We start from the raw sequence: 21829 nt of genomic DNA, 5'->3' as shown, positions 1-21829 counted from the left end.
TGTGTTGTTCATTATAAGCAAATTGTTAAATTACACAGTGTGTTATATGCCATGCATTTCTATAGTTTGCCACAAGCAATAAGGGCATGAACCCCCGCCCGCCCCCCCCCCCCCCGATAAAAAAAAAAAAAAAACAATCACAGCTGTTCCAACTACGAATACAGATCAGTTGTAAGACGCAGTGTAAAATTCAAATTGTATTCACCCTAAATAGACTCAAAATGTCCGACTTCATGGTAAACCAATGTTGAAAAGAATAAGTTACTTAGGCCTACAAGATGATAACCTTACATCAAGTTAAAAAAAATAAATTACAAACTTCTTTATTACTTTCAAATAATCGGAGGTATAAAAGCAAGTAAGCAATTACTGCATGAATGACAATTTCCAGATGTCTAGTCATGATCATAGGGCGAGTCACGGTGCTCCATAAAATTGCATACTCTTCGACAGTATACTTTCAACAGCTTCTTTGCCGATGAATAAGTTTTACGTAGGCCTAAATGTGTAAGCAGAGATGAGAAACAAGTTGTTTGCTTTTGTTTTTATTTTGTTTATTTGTGTGTTTGTTTGTTTGTTTTTGCATGGATAGCACTATATAGGATTACTGCTCTCCCGACTCATCACTTCAACTCAATTTTGAGACTCGAAACGTATATAATAATTATATACATGTTCTCTAGAGGCGCTGATTAGCCCTGCAAGTGCAAGCATATTTTCACGGTAGGCCTAATATAGGCCCCAAACTGAGTGTTAAATATTTGTGGTTTTGTTCAGTGGAATCTTATTTGCCCAATATATTGAAAAATTAACCTTTCGGGGAGTTTGGTGTCTTAACATAATAATTCTTACTGGCCACAGGCTGCGATACATATATTATGATCGTATAACTTGGCCTTTTTATTCTTGAGCCATACCATATAGGCCTATACGGAGAAGTTTCATAGGCCTATTTTTTTTTTTTTTTTTTAACTTTTACTGTCTCCGGAACATACTTATATCGTTGTGACAATAGGCCTTTACCACAATAACTTGGGTCAATTAACGATACCCCATTTATAAAAATATGCTTTGATTTAATATGAACTACCGGAACGAGGCTTTGCCTTCTGCTCCCCCCCCCCCCCCCCACCCGTGAATAGATAAATAAATAGAAATATGTAGATGATGCATGTACTTATTGTTCTATATCTCACGGATACTAGTATCTCATTAATGAAAACATACAGTCTGCCATTCTATATAATTGCATCTCTCCCCATCCGATATCTTCCGCGCGCCGATCCCCTTCCCCCCCCCCCCCCCCATATTCTTGGTAAATAGGCCTATGTTGGTAGTTTTGCATTCATTACATAGACTACTGGAAAAAGTTATAAGTTTAAATTGCTAGAGTTTCCACGAGTAAATTTGATTCGTGATTTGAAAGCTTGGACAGAAATGTCTGAATATTAACCCCTAACTTGAAAGTTTGTATTGAGCCGCCTACACCCGATCTGACTTCATGTATTTACTACCGGTGCAGTGCATCCAAACTTGGTCTGCTTTCCGGGTGGCGAGAAGCGTGGGGTGCTGTCTTCCTTTAAATTGTTGATAGGTAGAGGTTGCGTCACTGTCTTACAGCTATATTCGTAAATTCTACCAATTCGTTTCAGTATTCTGACCGGCAAGCCAAATGTATGCATGAAACTTCCTCTCAATGTGTATAGTGTAGGCCTATGACACATTAAATTTATCACTAATATCAGCTGATTAAAACTGCCCTTTGAGCGATGCAACGACCGCATTACGGCCGGATCAGCGGCCAAAAGATACGGAGATTATATTTTTCGCTGTACCTCCCTCTTTTCATCGCTGGAGATCTGCTCGGCATTCAAATCTGTGAGGAGCACTCATACGTGGCTATGCCACGTATTCATTATCTTCCAGTATGTGTGGCTTCACCTCATGCTATAATGCATTGGGTAGGATATACAGTAGCAGCGAAACATGTGTAAACTCGTTCTTTTGAAGCACTGACGCTGGGGAAGACCTGGCGACTGCAAATCAATAACCCCAAAATCTGTCCAAATCTTCCGATATCGGGGGTTTAGTACCTTAAAACACCAAGATGAGGATTCTTTCAAGATTTGTCCTTTTGCTCTTGCTTGTTTTGCCCTCTACTTTGATGCTGACAACCAATGGTAAGGAATACTTTTTATGAATGGAAACGAATTTCATTTGGTCGAACCGATCCATATTGCGATCCCCGTGTGTACTGAAAGCTTTTGATCCTCGGTGATTGGAAACTTTGTGCACTTCGAACTGAACCTAGTACCCCGGTACCCTATTTATATTTTTAAAATAAATTTTACTTGTTTTCCATTTTGCAAATTCTACTGTATGTTTGCCCATAGTCATATGTGACATATGGCAATATCAACTGAATATGGCAGTGCTTGATGTGTTTCTTTGTGATAATTTACACACTGTAGCTGCTTTTCGGCTTTCCGGAAGAGGAGACTTCAAATGTCTTGCTAGAATTCTACAGTGCAAGAAAAAGGTCTAAATCGTCGTCGTAGCTGTAGCTGTTGTAAGGAGATAGACGTGTGAATGTGATGCTGATGCCGTGATGGACAGCTAGCTAGCTATCTCTGTGAAGACTGAGAAAACTCAGTCAGATAGAAATTTTGCATTTTGAATGTCTGAAGATGTGGTCGTGGTGGTTGGGACTATGGCAGTGTATACATTACAACCACACACGCGTGTGTCCTTACCATCCAGCCACACGAGTGTGGTTGTAGCCATGGCCCGAGTCGCTTACTCGCTGGATACAGCCACACTCGTCAGGTGCTCGTGTGTATTCAAATGTACATATCCACACACCCGGAGCTTTATATGCGTAGCGGGGAACACGCTGTGTGCAAGTGTGTGGCCACATCAACACGCGATATGATGTACCACCGCAAAGCGATTAACCTACCTCCTAGATTAACCTCATTTAATATTATCTCGCCATCTAAACAAATTTACTTTTTTCATTTTAAACTTTATTCTCATTTTCTTTATTTGATAAGATGAATTTAAGATCAATAGCAAAGTTACAAATGATTTTGGACTTTGATTTACAATTGATCATGCATCGCGTCGTTATTGAGACTTCACCTTCGTTCAGGTAGACGTTGTACTCGCAAATCGCTCACCCAGCGTACACAGGCAGCCGGCGCCCGGGTCCCTGCTGGGGCGGGTGACACAACTGGCTGGCTAGGCTGCAGCTGCGCGGAGCAATCGCTAGCACCCGAAGTCACGATGTAGGACCTACCACCAGCTGCAGTCTAGCGATGTCAATCTGAAGTCCCCCAATGTAGCGGCAGTTGTAACTTTGCTATTAATGCTTAACCCATCGTATCAAGCAAACACGATGAGAATGGAGCAAAAAAAAAAATATTTGTAAGAAAACAATATCAGAAGGTATGAAAATGAGGTTACTTTCATCGCTTTGCCAATGGGGTGTTCATGTGCTTCAAACACGCACGCACGGCGATCATCTCCTCCGTGTGTGTAACGTGTAGACACACGAGTGTGGCTGTATCCAGCGACTCGGGCCATGGCTACAACCACACTCGTGTGGCTGGATGGTAAAGACACATGCGTGGGGTTGTATACACTGCCTTTTTTTTATGGACTTGAGAGTTATGAGACATGATCTACAATTTGTATTAAAAACTAGAATTCCAGACCTACTGAGAAATGAAAGAGAAAGGTGTTCACGAATGTGTTGTAAATTGTGATGATGTGTTGACTTGTGAATATGATTTGCATTTGAGTGTTCAGGGTTTACTGCAGGTGAACTGCTAGAAGCTCTAGCTGTAGATGACAGGTTCTAGTCCCACTTGTTCCTTTTTGCTGGCATGTTCGTCACCCAAAAAGTGCTAAAAATTGAAAAAATTACACCGTTCTGTTTTGAGATTTTTTGCTTATCGCAAGCTCGGAGTGTGATGGTATCCTCAAAAACACAAAAGAAAAACAAAATGTACAGGGGCTAAATGCAAGTGCCGAGTCACACCAGAATTCGGACATGAACGCGACGCGATGCAACCTTGCGCCAACAAGGTATGGCACGCGCTCATTTTTCAGCGGCCTTGTATGCGTACATTGAACGTGCACAACGCGTGTCAGAATTTGGGAGAGGCTGTCCGAATTCTGGGGAATTATCAAGATGATAATATTTGGGGATTTTATGAAATTGTACGACATATTTAACAAAATCAATATTGGGAAAAAGTCGTTTGATGTATTTAACATACATTTTAATATAGATATAATTTTTGTGTGTATCATAGGAGTTGAGCAAATATTGCAGAAAAGCTTAAGTGTCCGAAACTGGTGGTTTTACTCTATTTACAGATCAGCAGATGCGATCTTAACAAATTTAATTTGTAGGTACCGATACAGTATGTGACTGCCTCTAATGACTCATATGAATGAATGTCAGAACTCCATAGAAAGGGAAACGTCCTATTTGCCCAGAAATGAGGAATTAAAGTAAGATTAAAAGTACTATTTGTATCTGTTATTCTAAGCAATAAAGTATGATGAAGTATTTCCACCAAAAAAAAAAAAAAGGAAATATGAAAAGATTAGACAGATCTAATGTGTTAGTGGCAACATCATTTACAGAATACAATGTATCATTGGTAAATGTTTTAATGCAACAGAACATGGAGAAACTCTGTCAGTTGTGGTTTCAGTAAAGTAAGTACATGTAATGCATTCCATCACAAATGGCCATGCATGTCTCTCCCTATTGAGGCCAAAAAAAAAAAATTGTTGCATTGGCGTAACATGAGATTTTCAAATAGGGTCGGTCGGGCGGATTTTTTTTTTTTTTTTTTTTTTTTTTTTGCTACCTGCATTTTACGTGTAAAACTTGTGCTCAGCTCAGTAAACAGTTACAACTGCTGCACCGAATGTGCTGTGTTCATCTATTCTACAAATCATTTATGAGGCCGATATTACTGGAATTATACCCCTTCACAGAATTTAAAGATGTTGAAATCCCTATCCTGAATGTTTTCACTTCATATTTTACTATTTTGACTTAGATAAGATAGATGCAAATTGACCCATATGTACGATCTTTTCATCGCACACGGCGATCTCTATTACAGTCCCACATATACAGATTCGTGTAAGTTCTCCACACAAGAAACCTACGGCAAAACTGCACAATACATCGCAGTCTGAATGCTACGTATACACTGAATAAATCCTGTTAGAGTACGTGTCCGTGTTGGAAACAGATGACGTACTGATCAAGGAAGGCTTATGCGAGGCGCTAGATCTCTCCCTCGTACATCCGATATCCCCAGAGCCGTTTCCACTTCCGGGTTTGTGCGATCGCGATCGCAATCAACAAGATATTTGATATCGATAGCAAAAAAATATAATAAAAAAACATGGGGTCGGCGGAATTTTTAGGGTCGGGCGGGTTACGCCAATGCAACAATTTTTTTTTTTTTTTTTGGCCTTAGTGTACATTTCAACTTTGTCCTTTTTACCTGCAGGTGGTTATGCAGTAGCAGCCAAAGAACAGAGGGAAGCTCGCGACACACTGGAGGACATCTTGGACGGCGAAGAGATTGAAGATGAAGAGGAGGAGGACGATGGACAGGTAATAACCATGCTAACTAAGTTCATCATCAGAATCAAGCTTTAGATTTGGCTGCTGCGTGTAGTCAGTGTGCAAGCATTAGGGATATTTTCTTTCAGTTTCATTCACAAGATCCTGATTGTGATGACTATACAATGTACGTGGAACTTCTGAAGGTTCAACAATGAGATTCCTCTGAAGTTACAAACCTTGTGTTCTATGATGTGAAGCTGGAAGGCATTTGGTCTGAACTTCTTCTGTCCCAGTCACCATGAAAGAGTGGCAGGGAGCTCTCTCACCATGCAGCGGGGTGTAGCTGGGTGTTGAGAGATCACACCCACTGTGCCCTTTGCTGTGAGAGCAGCTTCCATCCTTGTGCCTCTATCACCAGACAACAATGGACCATTGTGGCTTTGCCCTCTGAAAGCCAGCTGTGGTGGAGTTTTTCCATCATGGCTGGTATTTTGGTAGGACAGTCTGATGTATCCAGTCTGGTGATGGGCCCTTTCGTGCGTGGCTGGCCAGAAGAAGTGTGATTTCATCTTACCAGAGGCTGAGAACAATATTTATTAGCATGTGATTTATTTCAGTTTTATTCCAGAGATTGGTTTTGTCCTTTCTGTGTGTAGCAAGTGGTGTAGAAAATGGAGGTTGATGAGCAATGATAAGTTTTGATTGCAAAGGGTGGGTTAGCTATGCCCAGCCTAAATATGTCATCCCTGTAGACCTTGGTTGTTATGAGAGAGGATCTTGTTGTATTAGCCAAGGCTGCAGTCCAAGCAGAACCTGAGGACATAGTATCATGTAGTGAGTGTTTATACAGATGAACACAGGACAGCTGATAGCGCATATGTGACTGAAGAAATCTCCATGCTTGCTTACCTGGGTGAAGTAACTAAAACTTACTGTTGGACAAATGTTGTGTAATAGCCACTTGCCTGTTAAAAAGTGTGGACCCTGCCCAAAGACCAGTATTGGCAGATGAGAAAGATATCTTCAGTAATGTCCTGCCTTTTGTATGTGTGTAAACGTACATTGTAGTTGCCCTTTCTCACTGTTACAATTCATAGATTTCTGTGAATATTTCTTTTATTTAAAAGTGCCATTACTTGTTTTATACAATTAATTGTGCTTGAATTAACTTTAAAAGTAGGCAAACACAGATTGTGTGTTGGTATTTACACAGTTGTAGAAATGAGGACCATCATTTGCAGCTAGCTCATTGTTTATTCAGTCAATGCAGTGAACACTACTAGGCACAGGCTACAATGTTTGCAATCTAGAAATCATATACCAGCGACTGAATACAGATGCCCAATAATCATATTTGTTGAGATTGTATCAAGTCCTGCTATTGACTGGTTTGTTTGTAAACCTAATTCTACAGGTAGAGACGGAGGAGGACGTGGAGGAAGAAGAGCCGACAGCAGTGGAGGCAGGAGAAGAGGAAGGAGAAGAAGAGGAGGAGGAAGAGGAACCCCCACTCAAACCATCTCCAGATGCTGACACCACCCTGCTCTTTACAAAGAACTCAGAGAAAGGTAAAAACGCTAACAAATCATCCTACCTGTGTATCAGCAAAAGTATGTTTTGAGTAGGATAATCTTTCCATCTTCTTCTCTTGGAACGTATTTGTTATAATTCTTTGGGGTGAGAGGGTGACTGATTTAGCAAAGTACTTTATCGAAAGACTACATAATCTAAAAAAAATCCAAAATTTCCACGATTCTGCATCATACCAAAAGCATAGAGGAAAGTTGTACAGTGTATATTTAGTGACTACATGTTACTTTGTAATTCTGTAAAGTACATATGATCAGCAATCTATTTGTAGAATTTGTATAATTTGTGGTACAGGCTTTGGTTGGAGCAGGGGATAGAAAGAAATTAACCACATGACCATTAAATGATCCTTCTGAAAAAGCTGGACTTGTATATTGATGTTATGGACGAGACTACAGCCAAAGTATTTCATAATAGATGTGTAGTACTTCCATCAAGCGCTTGTAGCCGAATTATTAGGTGATCCGAGTATCCTCTCGGATCACCTTCTGTATCTGTACGGATTCTTTCTTCTTTCTATATTTCTCCCCAAAAGTTGTGCAGAGGTTAGCTCAGAAAGTGCTATGCCTATCAAGTTCAAACTTATACCATGTATGTATCGTGTCCCAAAGACGACAGATCTAGTTTTCTTGTGTACCCCTGCCAAGTACATGCAATTTTTGTAGTGACAAAATATTCCTTGGTCAGGAATGGTTGGTATAGTCTACACCCTGGATACTGAATAGGAGTCAAAGAAAAGACATGTTACATTCAGTTCACTGTTTGTTAGTTGCTAGAGATGAATTCTCTCTATCTGTTGTTTCCCCTGCCAGAAATCCCCGTCACCATCCCCCTCCAGGTTCTGGTTGGATTCACCAACAATGGCCAGCTTGACTTCACCGTGGACAGCCTGCATGCATCCCTGCGCTACCCCCAGGATTTCAGCTTCTACATCTACAATGTAAGTGTCCAAGCTGCAGTACTTGGATGGTATCATTGGAAGGAGGGAGTCTCTGGCTCCTAGTGTGACAGACTGCCAAGTTTTTGTCTCACATATATAGCAGAAGAGAGACATACACCTCACTTTCTGTTGTTCTCATTGGCAGCGTCGTCAAGCTTTTGGCTGCTCTCTAAAACTTTCAACAAATGTTTGAATATTGGTGAAGGCCAACAAGGTAATATGTCAATGAATTTACTTTGAAAAACGCTGTACTCACAAATTGTGATATGGAGGCAAGACATTGCTTGGCATTTGCCTTGTCTTTGAGACAGACTGACTGATGAAAATTGCCATAAAACTTGACAACAGCATTTATAATCATCATTCAGATTTGATGCAAGTGCTGTATATATGCGGTATATTTTGGGAAGTTTTTATTTCGTGACTTTCACCAGTCGGGTGCTATCCATTAACATTAACTTTGATCCCGACATGAATGCGACATGCACACAGACATTTCTCTCTTCATTACAGTTCTTCCTGATTGCAAATTTAACTATTGCAAATTTGTTGGGAATTCCTGATTCGTGAAAAATTTAGATTTGCTAAATATATAGGGTTTACAGTACCCAAAACCTGCGGGGGCTTTTCAGAGAAAATGGTCCAACATGGAGGAAGTTGTTTTCATGGAAGCGATCAATCAAGTTGAAAAGCAGTACATATATCAACAGATTAGGAATTTCAGCAGGTGTAATGTCATTGACACATGTGGCATGACTTCACTTGATGGTACTAGAAAAAGATCCAAATCATGTGGCCAAGGTTGCTTGCCATATGATATGCAACTATGTGATGTAACATAAAGACCATAAATTATAATTCTGTGTACCAGAACTACCAAATACTGTATACACCATATATTTAGCGAGTCTAATTTTTCACAAGTCAGGACTTTCCAATGATTTTTGTTAATGGTTAGATTCACGATCGCAGAGTACAGTACTGAATGGAAAATGTATGCATGCATGTGCATTTCATATGACATGAAACTGGTGTGAATCTAAAAACTTGAATGTTTTGTCTGTTATATGTCATATTGTTATATTGATTCTGCAAAGGTTAAAACAAGCAAAATTCATCTTACCAAGCTGAGAGCAAAGAAATGCTCATACATTTTCACTTTTAAATGAATTTTTCTCCTGAAAAGAGACGATTGTTTTTCGTTCCGTCACTGTCCTTGAGTGCCAGTTCATACACTCATGAAATTATCTTAAAAGTCCCTAGTTGCAAAATAGATGGGATGTACAGTATTTTCTCTGTAAAGAGATAGGTAAATTCTTTTACCATACTTCATATTTCTCAACGATTCTTTTACCATACTTCATATTTCTTGACAGTTCACCGTGAGGGAATTCAGTACTGTAGTGGAGCCCAACAAGGAAGCAACGTTTGAGTATGCGTTTCAGGTCGGAGAAGTCTTTGCCGCGCGTCAGTTTGGTCTGGTTATTGAGCTTGCATATAAAGATTCGGTAAGTCTTGTGTTCTCTATGAACTTTGATACCTTGCACCTCGCCAGACTTCTAGCACTGAGTTGTGAAATCAAAGCTGCAAGTACTGTTGTATAGGTAATAAGGCTCATAAACAGGATGTCCTGAAGTCAAATTCTCTGTGGTGCACACTTTCTTAGACATGATGATTTACCCACTCCATTCCTCTTGACCCTGGTATATATGAATGGGTAAATGCCAGTGACAAGACTTGGTTTGGAGCAGCTCAGTGCTATAACCCAGGAGACAAAATATTGTCCAGTGTCCATACTTGATTAGCCCCTCATGGAGGGCAAAAAGGAAAAAAGTACAACTTGAAACCTGACTGGTTGGTGGCCACATTAACCCCCAAAAAGTTAACCAGACTTAGCCTTTGAATTAAACCATCTTGTGTTTACTTGCTGTTGTGTAGGCAAAAACTTTTAATGATGGGTCATCTTCAAGAATCAAACTTCCCAATCAATTGAGGTCTGTTACAAGCTCCTATATGTATCTCCACCCTGAAGGATGTATCACTGCATGTTTTAGCATTCAAATACAGGTTAATGTATTTCTGTATGTGTCTGCACGATATGAGAAAGGTTTTCCAAGTACAGTAAACTCCCATTGTAATGGAGTCCTCGGGACCAGCAGTTTTCTTTCATTATATGGAAACTTTGTTATAACCGAACAAATAAACAGTAAAAAACATAGAGTGGATAATATTGCAGCCTGAATTTTACTTCGTTGTAACTGGTATTTTGCAATAACCATGTTCGTGTAATGCCAGACATAGATGCTCAAATGAGATTCTCTTACCTGATAACGTGCGTCTTGGATAAACAGAATTTTATCTATACAATAGATGCCATTGGAGAAGAACAATTACCAAGGTACTAACAGTGGATGCCCTGGAAGGCCCCTTTAAATCCCCAAGTTGCATCCACTTGCAATGATGACCACTCACTTGCCGCTCTGAAATGCTTTCAAGCATTTGTGGACACGAAGTGATATCCTGGTTTTCTCTGAGCAAATTGGATACACAGTCTGTAATGTAAAAATTGAATAATAAGCTGTGTTTGTAATATAAGCTGTTGTCATCTCTGATGTATCACTTGTATTATTTTTAAGGGATCATATAACAGGAGTGCACTGTAACCCTCCTTTGGCTACCATCTTGATTTACTTTTAGCATTGTATACCACCAGGCTGCCAATTGTAATGCCAGACAAAGATGCTCAAATGAGATTCTCCTACCTGATAACATGTGTCTTAGATGAACAGAATTTGATCTATACAATAGATGGCATTGAAGAAGAACGATTACCAAGGTACTCCAGTGGACTCCCATTATAACGAAGTCCTCAGGACCAACAGTTTTCTTTCGTTATATCAAAATTTTGTCATAACTGAACAAATAAACAGTAAAATACATACAGTGGATAATGTACCGGCCTGAATTTTACTTTGTTGTAAACATAAATTTCGTCATAACCATGTTCGTTATAACGGGAGTGCACTGTAGTAATCCTACATAATGATATTTTTTTTTTTTTCTCTCATTCTTTATATGTCACCACAGGAAGGAAACCTTTTCTCAGATGCAGTTTACAACGACACAGTTTCACTTGTTGAATTAGATGAAGGCCTTGACACAGAAACGTGAGTGCTCTCTGTATAATCTACTGCTACAGATCCATCGTTAGAATTCATGCCTCTTAATTGTTGCCCTGTCAGAAATAGCAGGGAGGTGAGAGGAAAAGGAGTGGGCACTGGATTAGTGTCTTTTGAACCATCCTCGGAGCCGCACTCCCCAAGAGACCACTCCACTAACTAGATTACTGCCGCTTGGCCGCACAGTGCACATGCGCAATCCTTGTCAACAGGCTGGTGGGTCTCACCCCTCCCTGGCCAGAACCTAGATTACTCCATGTGGTACTGGTGGGAGGTGTATACTGGTGCATTACCCATTCCTGTGCCTGCAAACAACACTGGTGCATTGTGATGTGCAGTGAACTGGTTGCATGGTCACATTTTGAATTTTGCAGCTAGTATTTAAAGTATTATAACTTATATGCATTTACATGTCCATGTACTATAAGATTTCTTGGGAACAATGTACTTTGCATGTTATATGGTGAAATAACTTTTACATGAAATGGAAACAAATTATGATTAGCAGCACCAATAATAATATACTGATTGTAAGAATATGAAGGAAACATGAACAGCTGAGTAGTGGAACACAGGCCCTATAATGATGTCTGATGATGATAATAATTTTAATACCAAGCTAGCACAGAAAATACCAACCACAACAGCAACAACCATCATAAAGATACCCATTCAGCTTTCAAATAAGAATAAAACAAAAACAGAGAGACAGACAAAAAAAGCGCCATGGTGAATATCTTATCAGGCATACAGTGATACAGGACATGTGAGATAGTTCAGCTCTCACTGAACTCTCACATGTTTTCACCATACACCAGGCAAGGAGGCAAGTTATTTCACCAAGATTAGGTCCTATAGTAGTCTCCATCATGACCACTCTGTTGTAGATTCGAGCCCTCCTGCCTCAATATATCCCCAGCATACAACAAACAAACATTCAAATAGTGTTTTCACCCCCTGGAGAACTAAAATTGCTCACAAAAATATGTTAGTGGGACCAGAAAAAACATGTCTTGGCGGATGTACGCAAGTTTCCCAAAAAATATGACAAGAGAACCAACACGAGCGAACAATGAAGTGATACATCAGACTAAAGAAAAACCCCAACATCTGCTGATCTACAGGTGAATTTCGTCAGCGCTAGTCAGGATTTACACTGGACATTGCGTCGTAATTTGATTAAGACAAAAACAAAACAATGGCTATTGTTAAACAGTTACATTGTCAAAACTCAACTTCTTCTTAGCCGATTTTCAAAATTTTTGTATCTATCGAGAGCTGAATTCTTAGACTAGCAGGTCCCAAGAGTATATGCTGTATGAGCCTGCATAAAGAATGTAAAACCCTCATACAAGTCCTTGTGAACACACACAAGTCAACTGGCCTGTCCATACTCCTAACGATAGAGGGCCAAATCACCGCGGCCCCGAGGATCGAACATCAAAGAGCAGTGATAACGATCAGACTGACCTCGTTACGTAAGAGGTCGTTTACTTGTTCGTTGGGGCACTGATCCCTTGTAATCCTGTGTTGAGTGATAGGGAAAACCCTGAGGGCAGAGTGCCCACTCCTTTTTGTCTCACCTCCCTGGAAATAGATACTTCACATGAACTCTGTGTACGATTGCAACGCAAGTATGTCTCTGCACTATAACAACAGCAACATAATAAAAGCAGTATGTGATGTTTTGCGATGTATGATCCATCACAAATAACTCATAATCTTTTGTTTTCCTCTGCTGTCCCTGGCTTGTAGTCATCGCTGGCATGTTAACCCCAGTATATTTCTCTAACTTTTTCTTTCTTCTGGGGGTTACTTTGTATGGTCTTTACTCTTTCAGTGGAATTAATATAATTGCATTTGCCATAAGTGAATCAACATATCACGTATGGAATTGACAATTTAGAGACTGCTGTTGAACTAACATTCTTGGAAGGTTCATAGCTAGAATTTCATGCAGCTTTGCTGGAATTATAAAACAAACAAACAAACAAGCATTTACTCAACCATAGCATCTGTGGAATGAAAATCTTTGGATGTATCCATTTAGAATAGCTCTATTGTGCTGTTAAATTCCCGAGTTGCATCCACTTGCAATGATGACCACTCACTTGCCGCTCTGAAATGCTTTCAAGCGTTTGTGGACACGAAGTGATTTCCTGGTTTTCTCTGAGCAAATTGGATACACAGTCTGTCATATGAAAATTGAATAATTCGCAGTGTTTTTAATATAAGCTGTTGTCATCTCTGATGTATCACTGCTATTATTTTAATATGCTATTAAAGGTCCAGTTTACCTTTGGGAGCAGTGATTTCAAAAATGTTCAAGATATCACATTTGATGCATATGTGTAGGTCTGCTGTATCATAAAACATCCTACCATATGAAATATTTGCAATGAAACCTAAAATATAAGGAGATATCAGGGTTTTTCTTCATAAACCGTAACTGTATACGGTTTAGTCTGGAAACATCTTTATTATAACTATTGTTCACATTTTGTGTATTAAACAACACTTAACATCGATTATACGGATTCAAATTTTGACAGTGGTCGTTTCTATCCCTAACTCACATTTTAGAACTATTTTAAAGCACTAATGCTGGGTTTTTGTTTCATCTGCAAATGGTAAATTATGCCTTTAAAATGCAATTGCACCTTGCTGAATCAAAAGATATTGAGTCATTTGTAGATGACTAGAATCCAGAGCTGCCAATTCTCCCTGATTCTTCAGGAGTCTCCCTGAAAATGTCAAAATCTGTTCATGTCTGAATAAGAGAACATTATAATTTCCCTGATTTGGGAATTATTTTTGCCCATTGAAATGCATGTAACACACAGATATCTCCCTGATTGCTGTGTAGAATCTCCCTGGTTTGGATGTGGGAATGTTGACCTGGTCATCCACTCATATTTGGACAGTGTTGATATTAGTTTTATAATGTGATGCCAGCTAATGTTGTGTTCATAGATTATGTCATGTACATTATGTTTATTTTTATCTTATGAAAGTAATGTTTGTCCTTGAAATGACTGTTTTTCTAGCCCACTTCTGTCGTATTTTCTGTAGTATTTTTAGTGTGAATGATTTTAGTGTGAATGAAGATGATATCTTAATTTTGTTGTTTGAATAATCAAATTTTCTGTCTTTCTTCAGATTTTTCCTGTATGTGTTCCTGGCAGCATTGGCAGTACTAGTGATTGTAATCATTCAACAAGTTATGGCATCTTTTGGAGTAAGTAACTTGAAAACATCCTTTATACTTCTGTATATGTATGCTAAGTTAGAGTGGTTCTGTCTCTTTCCTATCACACACATTCTGTGTGTCACAAGAGGCATGTTGTAATGAAACGAATACTTGACCTAGTTCAGATATGTCAACTGTTACTTTTTTTTATGAGGAAATTCTGTGGTTCCAAGCAGCTTGTAATATAATGAGGTTCCCCTGCATTACACAACTATTGCAGGAAGGTAAAAATACCATTTTCCACCGAAAATACACCTTTTCAGCCCCGCAGATACTGTAAAACGAGAAATTTTCGCGTGCACTTTAATTTCGCGAATTTCGCGAGCGCCAAGATTCGCGAAATTAAAATGCACGCGAAAGTTCTTGTTTACACTATATGCACTGAACGCCAGTGGCACTTCGCGAAAATTTCATGCCACGAAAAAGGCTGTCAGCTCCAATTCGCGAAAATTTCATGCCGCGAATATATCATGTTTTACAGTACTGCAATGCTGTTACAAGGTTGGCATCCCTGCTTGTTGGGTTTGTTACCTACAACAGCCCCTTTCATCAATCTTTCTTGAGAAGAACCAGTGTTTGAGCTGTTCTGCTTTATCATCAGTAATCTGAGATCCAGCACTGTGCCACAACTTAACTCCCATATGGCCATGTACGATAAGGTGGAGGTCAATAACACTATACAGGGGTGGTAATGACAGGCGGAATCACATCTAGAAACATTCCAGTCCTCCACTTTCTGACCCCTACTGTAAACATGGACATTTCCACAATGTGGAAATTTCGCACATTTCATGCAACCTGAAACTAGCGCAGAAATATAAGCATGAAAAAAATTCTGCCCATTTTATATAATATTTTCATATTTTGATTCCACAGAATTAAAAACTAGCAAAATTCATCTTACAAATTGCGAAAAATTACCCTTGTATAAAAATTCCGCTCTAAATGCAAAAAGCATGACCAGATCATGATCCTCTTCTGCAAGGCAGTTGCCATAAATGGTCATAAAAAAAGATAAATTTTGTTAGAGTATTGTGTTCCAATCTCATTGTAGTTTGGGGGAGGAAACTTAATGTTGGGGGCCTTATCCAACTGATTGATGATTGTACTTAATAGATTTAGTTCCATTTTTAGAAGAGGATTGATATATAACTGTTAAGGTGGAATGTGTGAAAATGTTATTAAAGAGTAGTTGTATTGAAACTTTACCCCACATTTGTGTTGTATGTATGCGTCAAGATTATAATGAAATTACAAGGAAAATTTGCTGATTTTTTGTTTGATTCGATTTTTGTTTTCTCTGATTGATGTGATTTGTTTGCCTATGGATGAGAATTAAATTTCAATTTGAATTTTTCTTCAATCTTTACCTTCTTCAAAACTCAGAATTGCTTTTAAGTGTCATGATTGTGTCAGTTGTATGATGGTACAGTCTATTTGAAGTTAGGTAATGCAAGCACAAGTGCAAAGGCACTTGCTAAAGAGAGACAGGTTGTGATATAGTGTCATCCTATCTTTTCTTTCCTTTGCAGAAGAAAAAGAAACCATCAAAACAAGTTGTGGAGACTGGCACACAAAATCACACAGACGTAGACTATGACTGGATTCCAAAAGAGAATATTCAAGCAGCAAGTGAGTATAATATGTTGCAACACTTATTACACTTACTTGATTGTTTTCAGAGGAATTGAGAAGTTGCAAGGACACTTTTTGGTTGTTGTTGAGACAATAAATGTGATTTAAGACCTCTTGCTATCATTGTGATAAACAACCATGTATCCTTATGAGCAAGAGAAGACATACACACATTTGTCTTTCTGGTGGTAATTTTATGTGGTAAAACTCTGGATTTCTGAACTGATAAGGATATATTGATCTCATTGATCTTTTTCTGCTTTGTTGATAGCATATCATCCAAACATGACAAATAGCTTCTTTGTCTGCTTCTTCATTGATATCTCTGATTTTGACATGCAAGAATCAACTCATTACAAGAGAAAGTCATACCAAAGAAAGTCATGATATGATGATATATACTGCTGCATATCCAACTTATATTACATTGTATCATTGACATTATTAATATTGTAAGACCACATTTAGAGGTAATATCACTTAACCCTAAAAGGGCCGGGGGGGGGCGGAATCCGCCCCCCCCTCGACGTTTCGCGCTATAATTCTGTAACGCGAGAAGGCCTCATCGCGAGGCTTCTTGACTTTCTTCGTTCAAGTCTCGCGCAACTTTTGAGACCAAATTTGCAGCGTCCGCGCATACTTTTGCGAAGCCACGCCCATTTTTGTAACGGAATGTCACTCCAAAACGGGCACAATTTTGTGATTTTGTGTACATTTCCTATGGAAAACAGTGCTCTGTCATGAAAGGCATAAAAACCTGATTATTTTTACAATTAATCACTTTCATTGATTAATTTTGTGCTAATTATGGTAGAAAAGTGGTCAGTGACAATTTCCAATGAAAAAACAAAGAAAAAACAAAAGTTGAAAAACAAAGAAATACATAAGAAATTCTGAAAACAATAAAATACATAAGAATTGAAATGAGTTTTGGAAGTTTTTGTGATGTACAATTGTTGAATATGCTAAAACAGATTTACAGATCAAAAATTAGACTCTCAATGCTTTTAATTAAGCTAAAATATCACCTTGAGCTTAATTTGCATAATTAATTAATTAAAATTAGAAATTGATTGTTTCAAAAAATCTTATAACACAATCTTGTAGATTATGACGCGGGTCTCACGCATGCAAAATTTCATCGCGATCGCGCCACCGATGGCCGAGATCTCAGGGGGGGGCGGAATCCGCCCCCCCCCGGTCTGAGCATAGCCAAAAAAGCCCGGCCCCTTTAGGGTTAAATCAACTTGAAATTGAAAAGAAGTAGGCCCATTGTCAATGTTCTTGAATAATGAACATACAAGTTACCAGGTGTGGGGGAAATGCATGTTTATGTTTTGTCTTGATCGTGTCATTCACAGAAAAGACGCCTTCACCGCGGAGATCACCAAGGCGACGCACAAAGAGAGCAACGGGATCAGGGGATGACTAGAAGCCACATACTTTTTTTTCCAAATTCTAGATAGTACCCTTTATTCAAAACAAATTTGTTTAAAGTAGAAGGAAAACAGAGCTTACACAACCTCATAGAAACACAATTTTCGGCATTCCAACTGAGCAATCAACTAAGAGCTAGTCTGATGCAACTAACGATATTATTAATAAATGAGTTTTCTGTAAAAATTTGAAATGAAATTATCTTTCTTCTGTTTGTATGTTTTACCATGTGTCCTGTCATGAACATTGTGTGTGCGTGGGTTATAGGAAGCCTGTCCAAAGTATTGTTTAAGTGTGGTGAGGTTAGATTTTTTTCTTCTTGTTTTCTCATTCTTTCTCCTTTTTCCCCCTTCATTCTTCTGTCAAGTTTGGCAGATTTATCAAGACATTTGGTCACAGATTTATTGTATTTTTGGAAAGTAAGTACGATAAGAGATTGCTTATGCTTGAAGATTTTTTCATATTGGAAAAAAAAAAATATGAAGAAAAGTTGTATGTATTTGATGAGATTTTAAGTTAATGCTATAATTTTGAATGTGCTTGTTGAGCATCTATGGAGATTTCATACCATCTGGTGAAGGTCATTTTGCACATAATTTGTGAATTCAGAAGTTCTCATATTATGGCCGTCTCACCAAGGGTATGTCGTGTGATATTGGACATTGGATCAATTCAGTGACTCTGAAGAGTGTAAGCCTGAATGCTAAATTGAAGAACATGTACGAACTATTCTGCATTTGATGGAAATTCATTGAAAGTAAATGACACACTGTCACTAGTGGACAGTAACTGAAGACTGCTATATGCCTTGAAATTTTGTATGAATGATTTCTGTTCAAAATGCACATGTGTCAAGTCATTTCAGCAATATGTAAAATAAATTTGATAAGTATGTGCATTAGCTTGATAGAGCTATGGTGGTGTCGGGAATGTCTTGTTTTCTTCTCATTCTACTATTTTTTTTTTCTTGCATGTAATGTGGGAGCTCTATCCAATTCACATCTCTTCTACTAGTATTTCCTCTATATGTGTGTGTACTCGTGAGTTTGTTGGAATTTCAGAGTTTGCATATTGAATCAAATTCACTCTTCATTTGTAACTTGAATACCCCACACAGTGACACATAATGGATGCACGCCTCCTGTTATTAGATTTGTTTATTAGATTTGTTTGTTTATTTCAGTATTCATGCCACGTTTGTTCTCTCGTGTAGACTCCAATACTGTTTAAGAGCACATGCTGTAGTGTGGAAAAATGACATTATCTTGCCTGGGTGCAAAAAAAAAAGAAAAAGATGAAAATGTACATGTGCATTGCATTTTGTATAACAATGTGATCGTTTGAGAAGAACTTGCTACACTCTTATTTTTGCCCCTGAATTTCGAGACTAGATGTGGTCTCAAAAGATGTAAATATGCCATTTTATACAGAGTAGATGAGGTATACCTGGTTACCCCCACATAGTGTTGAGCAGTGAAAGGTAAATTTTACTTAAGTTCTTTGTAGAATACATGTACTAGATTGGAATTCTCATTTGAGCTGGTAAGATTAGAGGAAGGTTACCTGGTAGTGCTCTTGCAGAGAGAAAAAATCTGCCAACGGCAAAGAGGATATGTGATATGAAGGGATCTAAGAAAACAAAAGGCATGCCGTAACTGACATTTATTCTTGGTAACTACACCAACGATTTCCTTGAAGCTACCAATAGAAAGTTTCATGTATGCCTTGTTATTGAGCTTTCAGGTTGAATTTCCTCCTTTCTTTTGAAGCTTGGGTGGAATACAGGTTTTACTGATCGATGCTGCAAGAGTGTTGTCAATGAATACTAAAGCATCCTGTTAGAGCTGTTCGGTTGTCGCGGGAGGTGAAACGTACATCTTGCTCACATTACGTACCTGTATTTACTGATCTGTTGATGCCTCGGTGTGTTGTCTGACCTGCTTAATGTGGTTGATGCAATCTAAAGAGTGTACCAGGTAAGCAGTCTTCCCTTGAGCACTGCAAAGTGAACAAGTGTGCTTGACCAACCGAGCGAGTGTACAAACAAATGCTGATTACTGGCCTTGCACACAACATTGCAGTTTCAAGGAAAGACTCATGCCATAATAAATAGGTAGGAATCAATTGCTCATTATGTTGGCACTCTGTTCTAAGTGGCTAATATGAAATTGCACTCGGTTTATTAGGGAAGAGATTGTTTGGCCAGGGTTGATGTGCTGTGACCGGGGTCTGAAGTGTGTTCTGTCAGTGCAGAAATCTTCCCTGCTGTAGCGGTCAGAGATTGGCAGCCAGTCTTTATCTTGTTGAGGTAGGACCGAGGTCTTTAAAGAGGCATTCTAAGGAGCTGGAATGATAGCAATGCTGATGGAATGCATGTAGTCGGTTGTCGAAAGCAGTATGGAGTGGGACTTGTTCCACAGGCAAAATTTTGTCACATACTATATGTCAAGTTCAGATGTATGTGGTAATGGAATACCCACATTTAAGCCAGTGTATGGGGAAGAGATATATAAAACAACTATGCATGCCGTGCAGTACGTGATGTGATTTGTGCAATTGATAGCCTGATATATATGCATATATGCATCATACTGACTTATTTTATGTGTATTTAGGCTGCCTAAGCTGGCAGCTAAAATCACGCCTATAGACATCCAAGTTGTCTGAAAACAAAAACGGGGCTGCTATTTCCTCAGAAACAAAGAATACTGGTAACTGGTGTCGGTATCCCTCACTCCCTCTTCAGGTGTGTAACTTACAGCTGTTTTAATGGATTAATGTAGCCATTGCCTGTCTTTCAGAAGGCCACAGAATATAGCACATGGAAAAGATTTTGTAATATTCGAAATGTATATTGGCATATTGATGTAAGCGACATATCTGGCATGAAATGGGATACATTGTACTTATTGAGGATGCAAGCACTGTACACAATCTGCTTGGTCACCATTTTATGTTACGTATTGATTAATAGCAATTTGTGCCTGTACAATAAGCTTGAAAAGTTCCTTCAAATTGGGCAAAAGAAACAAGGAAATGGTTGCTTTTGTTTGATTACATACGTTCACATGTGGTTGGCCTTTGCCACTGACTTAGCACCTGGTTTAGGCTCTTGACCACTAAAATTGTGCAGAAATGCATGTCATATATGTAACCACTGTACAAGTAGTATCTAGCTTTCATACCAGCACGAAACCTTTGGTGTATGAAACTTTGGACTAAGGAGGATTCAGAATATGGCGTTCTTCCCCGAATGGACATCTGTACCTTGGATGAATAACTTCACTGTAAAAGAGACAGTATTACAGCTTATTGTGCTTTGAAGAGATCATCAGTTTTCTTTAGTCATTTCAGTAATTTTCACTCGGACGGTTGAATGCCAACACACGCTTACAACAAATACAAGGGCATGTTTGGTACTGCAGTAGCATTTGACCGAAAGATCGGTCTGTATCTGGTCGTCGGGGATATGTTCCGCAGAGACTGCGTCTGGCTGGCTTCACAGAATCCCCTCCTATGTCTACAGAGGAGAGCGATAATGTCGAAAAAAATGAAAGACTCTCCGGACAGACGGATCTTTCTGTCTACAGTAGCATAAACTTGTTATTCTACTGTGAGGAATACCAATCATGTACAATACCACTTTAAGTATTCACACTGGAAATATTATGTACAACTGTACTGGGAATTCAGTGATCTACATCCGTTTTACATATATGGATGCAGGTGTGACCTACAAGCATATTTGTCTTTGCCAACTTTAAAACGGTGAATATATTACCGATCGAACTTACTAGGTTGTTAACATGGGCTTACCAGTGATGCGAACTGTAGACATTCAGTGTGTAGGTGTAGTTACAATAGTTTTATAATGATCACTTGTAGTCTCCACACTCATGGCTACACTGGTAGGTTTGTTATCTTCTAAAAAATTATATAAATATAAAAAAACTAAAAAATTACACATCTCTGTGTCTTATGTTTGTTGCTGTCAGTCGTGTTACTTGAACTGTGTAGGGGAGTCGAAAAGTATACAGACATTGAATACTTCTGACATTACCTTGCCCTTTACATGTTCAGCAAACTACTTCATGAATCCACAGCCTCGTGATACTTGGTCAACTCAGCATGAGCTGACTTGGCTTGTGAGGTAGCAAATTTGACTTTAACTCAAGCAATATGCAACTTACATGATG

General features: G+C 38.8%; 1 protein-coding gene across 1 annotated transcript; it reads left to right on the top strand.

Annotated features, from left to right (window-relative positions):
• The first annotated feature begins 1993 nt into the window (after window positions 1-1993).
• LOC140233486 (translocon-associated protein subunit alpha-like) lies at window positions 1994-21595 on the top strand. Its single transcript, XM_072313602.1, has 9 exons — window positions 1994-2180; window positions 5544-5650; window positions 7017-7170; window positions 8005-8132; window positions 9509-9640; window positions 11220-11299; window positions 14471-14549; window positions 16094-16193; window positions 17558-21595. The coding sequence occupies exons 1-9, from the start codon at window positions 2108-2110 to the stop codon at window positions 17626-17628; spliced, it is 924 nt and encodes a 307-aa protein (XP_072169703.1). The 5' UTR covers window positions 1994-2107; the 3' UTR covers window positions 17629-21595.
• Window positions 21596-21829: the final 234 nt, after the last annotated feature.

This window comes from Diadema setosum, chromosome 9, assembly GCF_964275005.1.
Source record: "Diadema setosum chromosome 9, eeDiaSeto1, whole genome shotgun sequence".
In the NCBI taxonomy this organism is placed as follows: Eukaryota; Metazoa; Echinodermata; class Echinoidea; order Diadematoida; family Diadematidae; genus Diadema; species Diadema setosum.
This window is presented reverse-complemented; position numbering and strand designations above follow the sequence as displayed.

Excerpts from the sequence above, each read along its gene's own strand:
- LOC140233486 (XM_072313602.1), top strand. The coding sequence starts at position 2,108 with ATGAGGATTCTTTCAAGATTTGTCCTTTTGCTCTTGCTTGTTTTGCCC. Across the intron at positions 2,181-5,543 it reads TTTGATGCTGACAACCAATG|GTGGTTATGCAGTAGCAGCC; the intron begins GTAAGGAATACT and ends TTTTACCTGCAG. Across the intron at positions 16,194-17,557 it reads AGAGAATATTCAAGCAGCAA|AAAAGACGCCTTCACCGCGG; the intron begins GTGAGTATAATA and ends TGTCATTCACAG.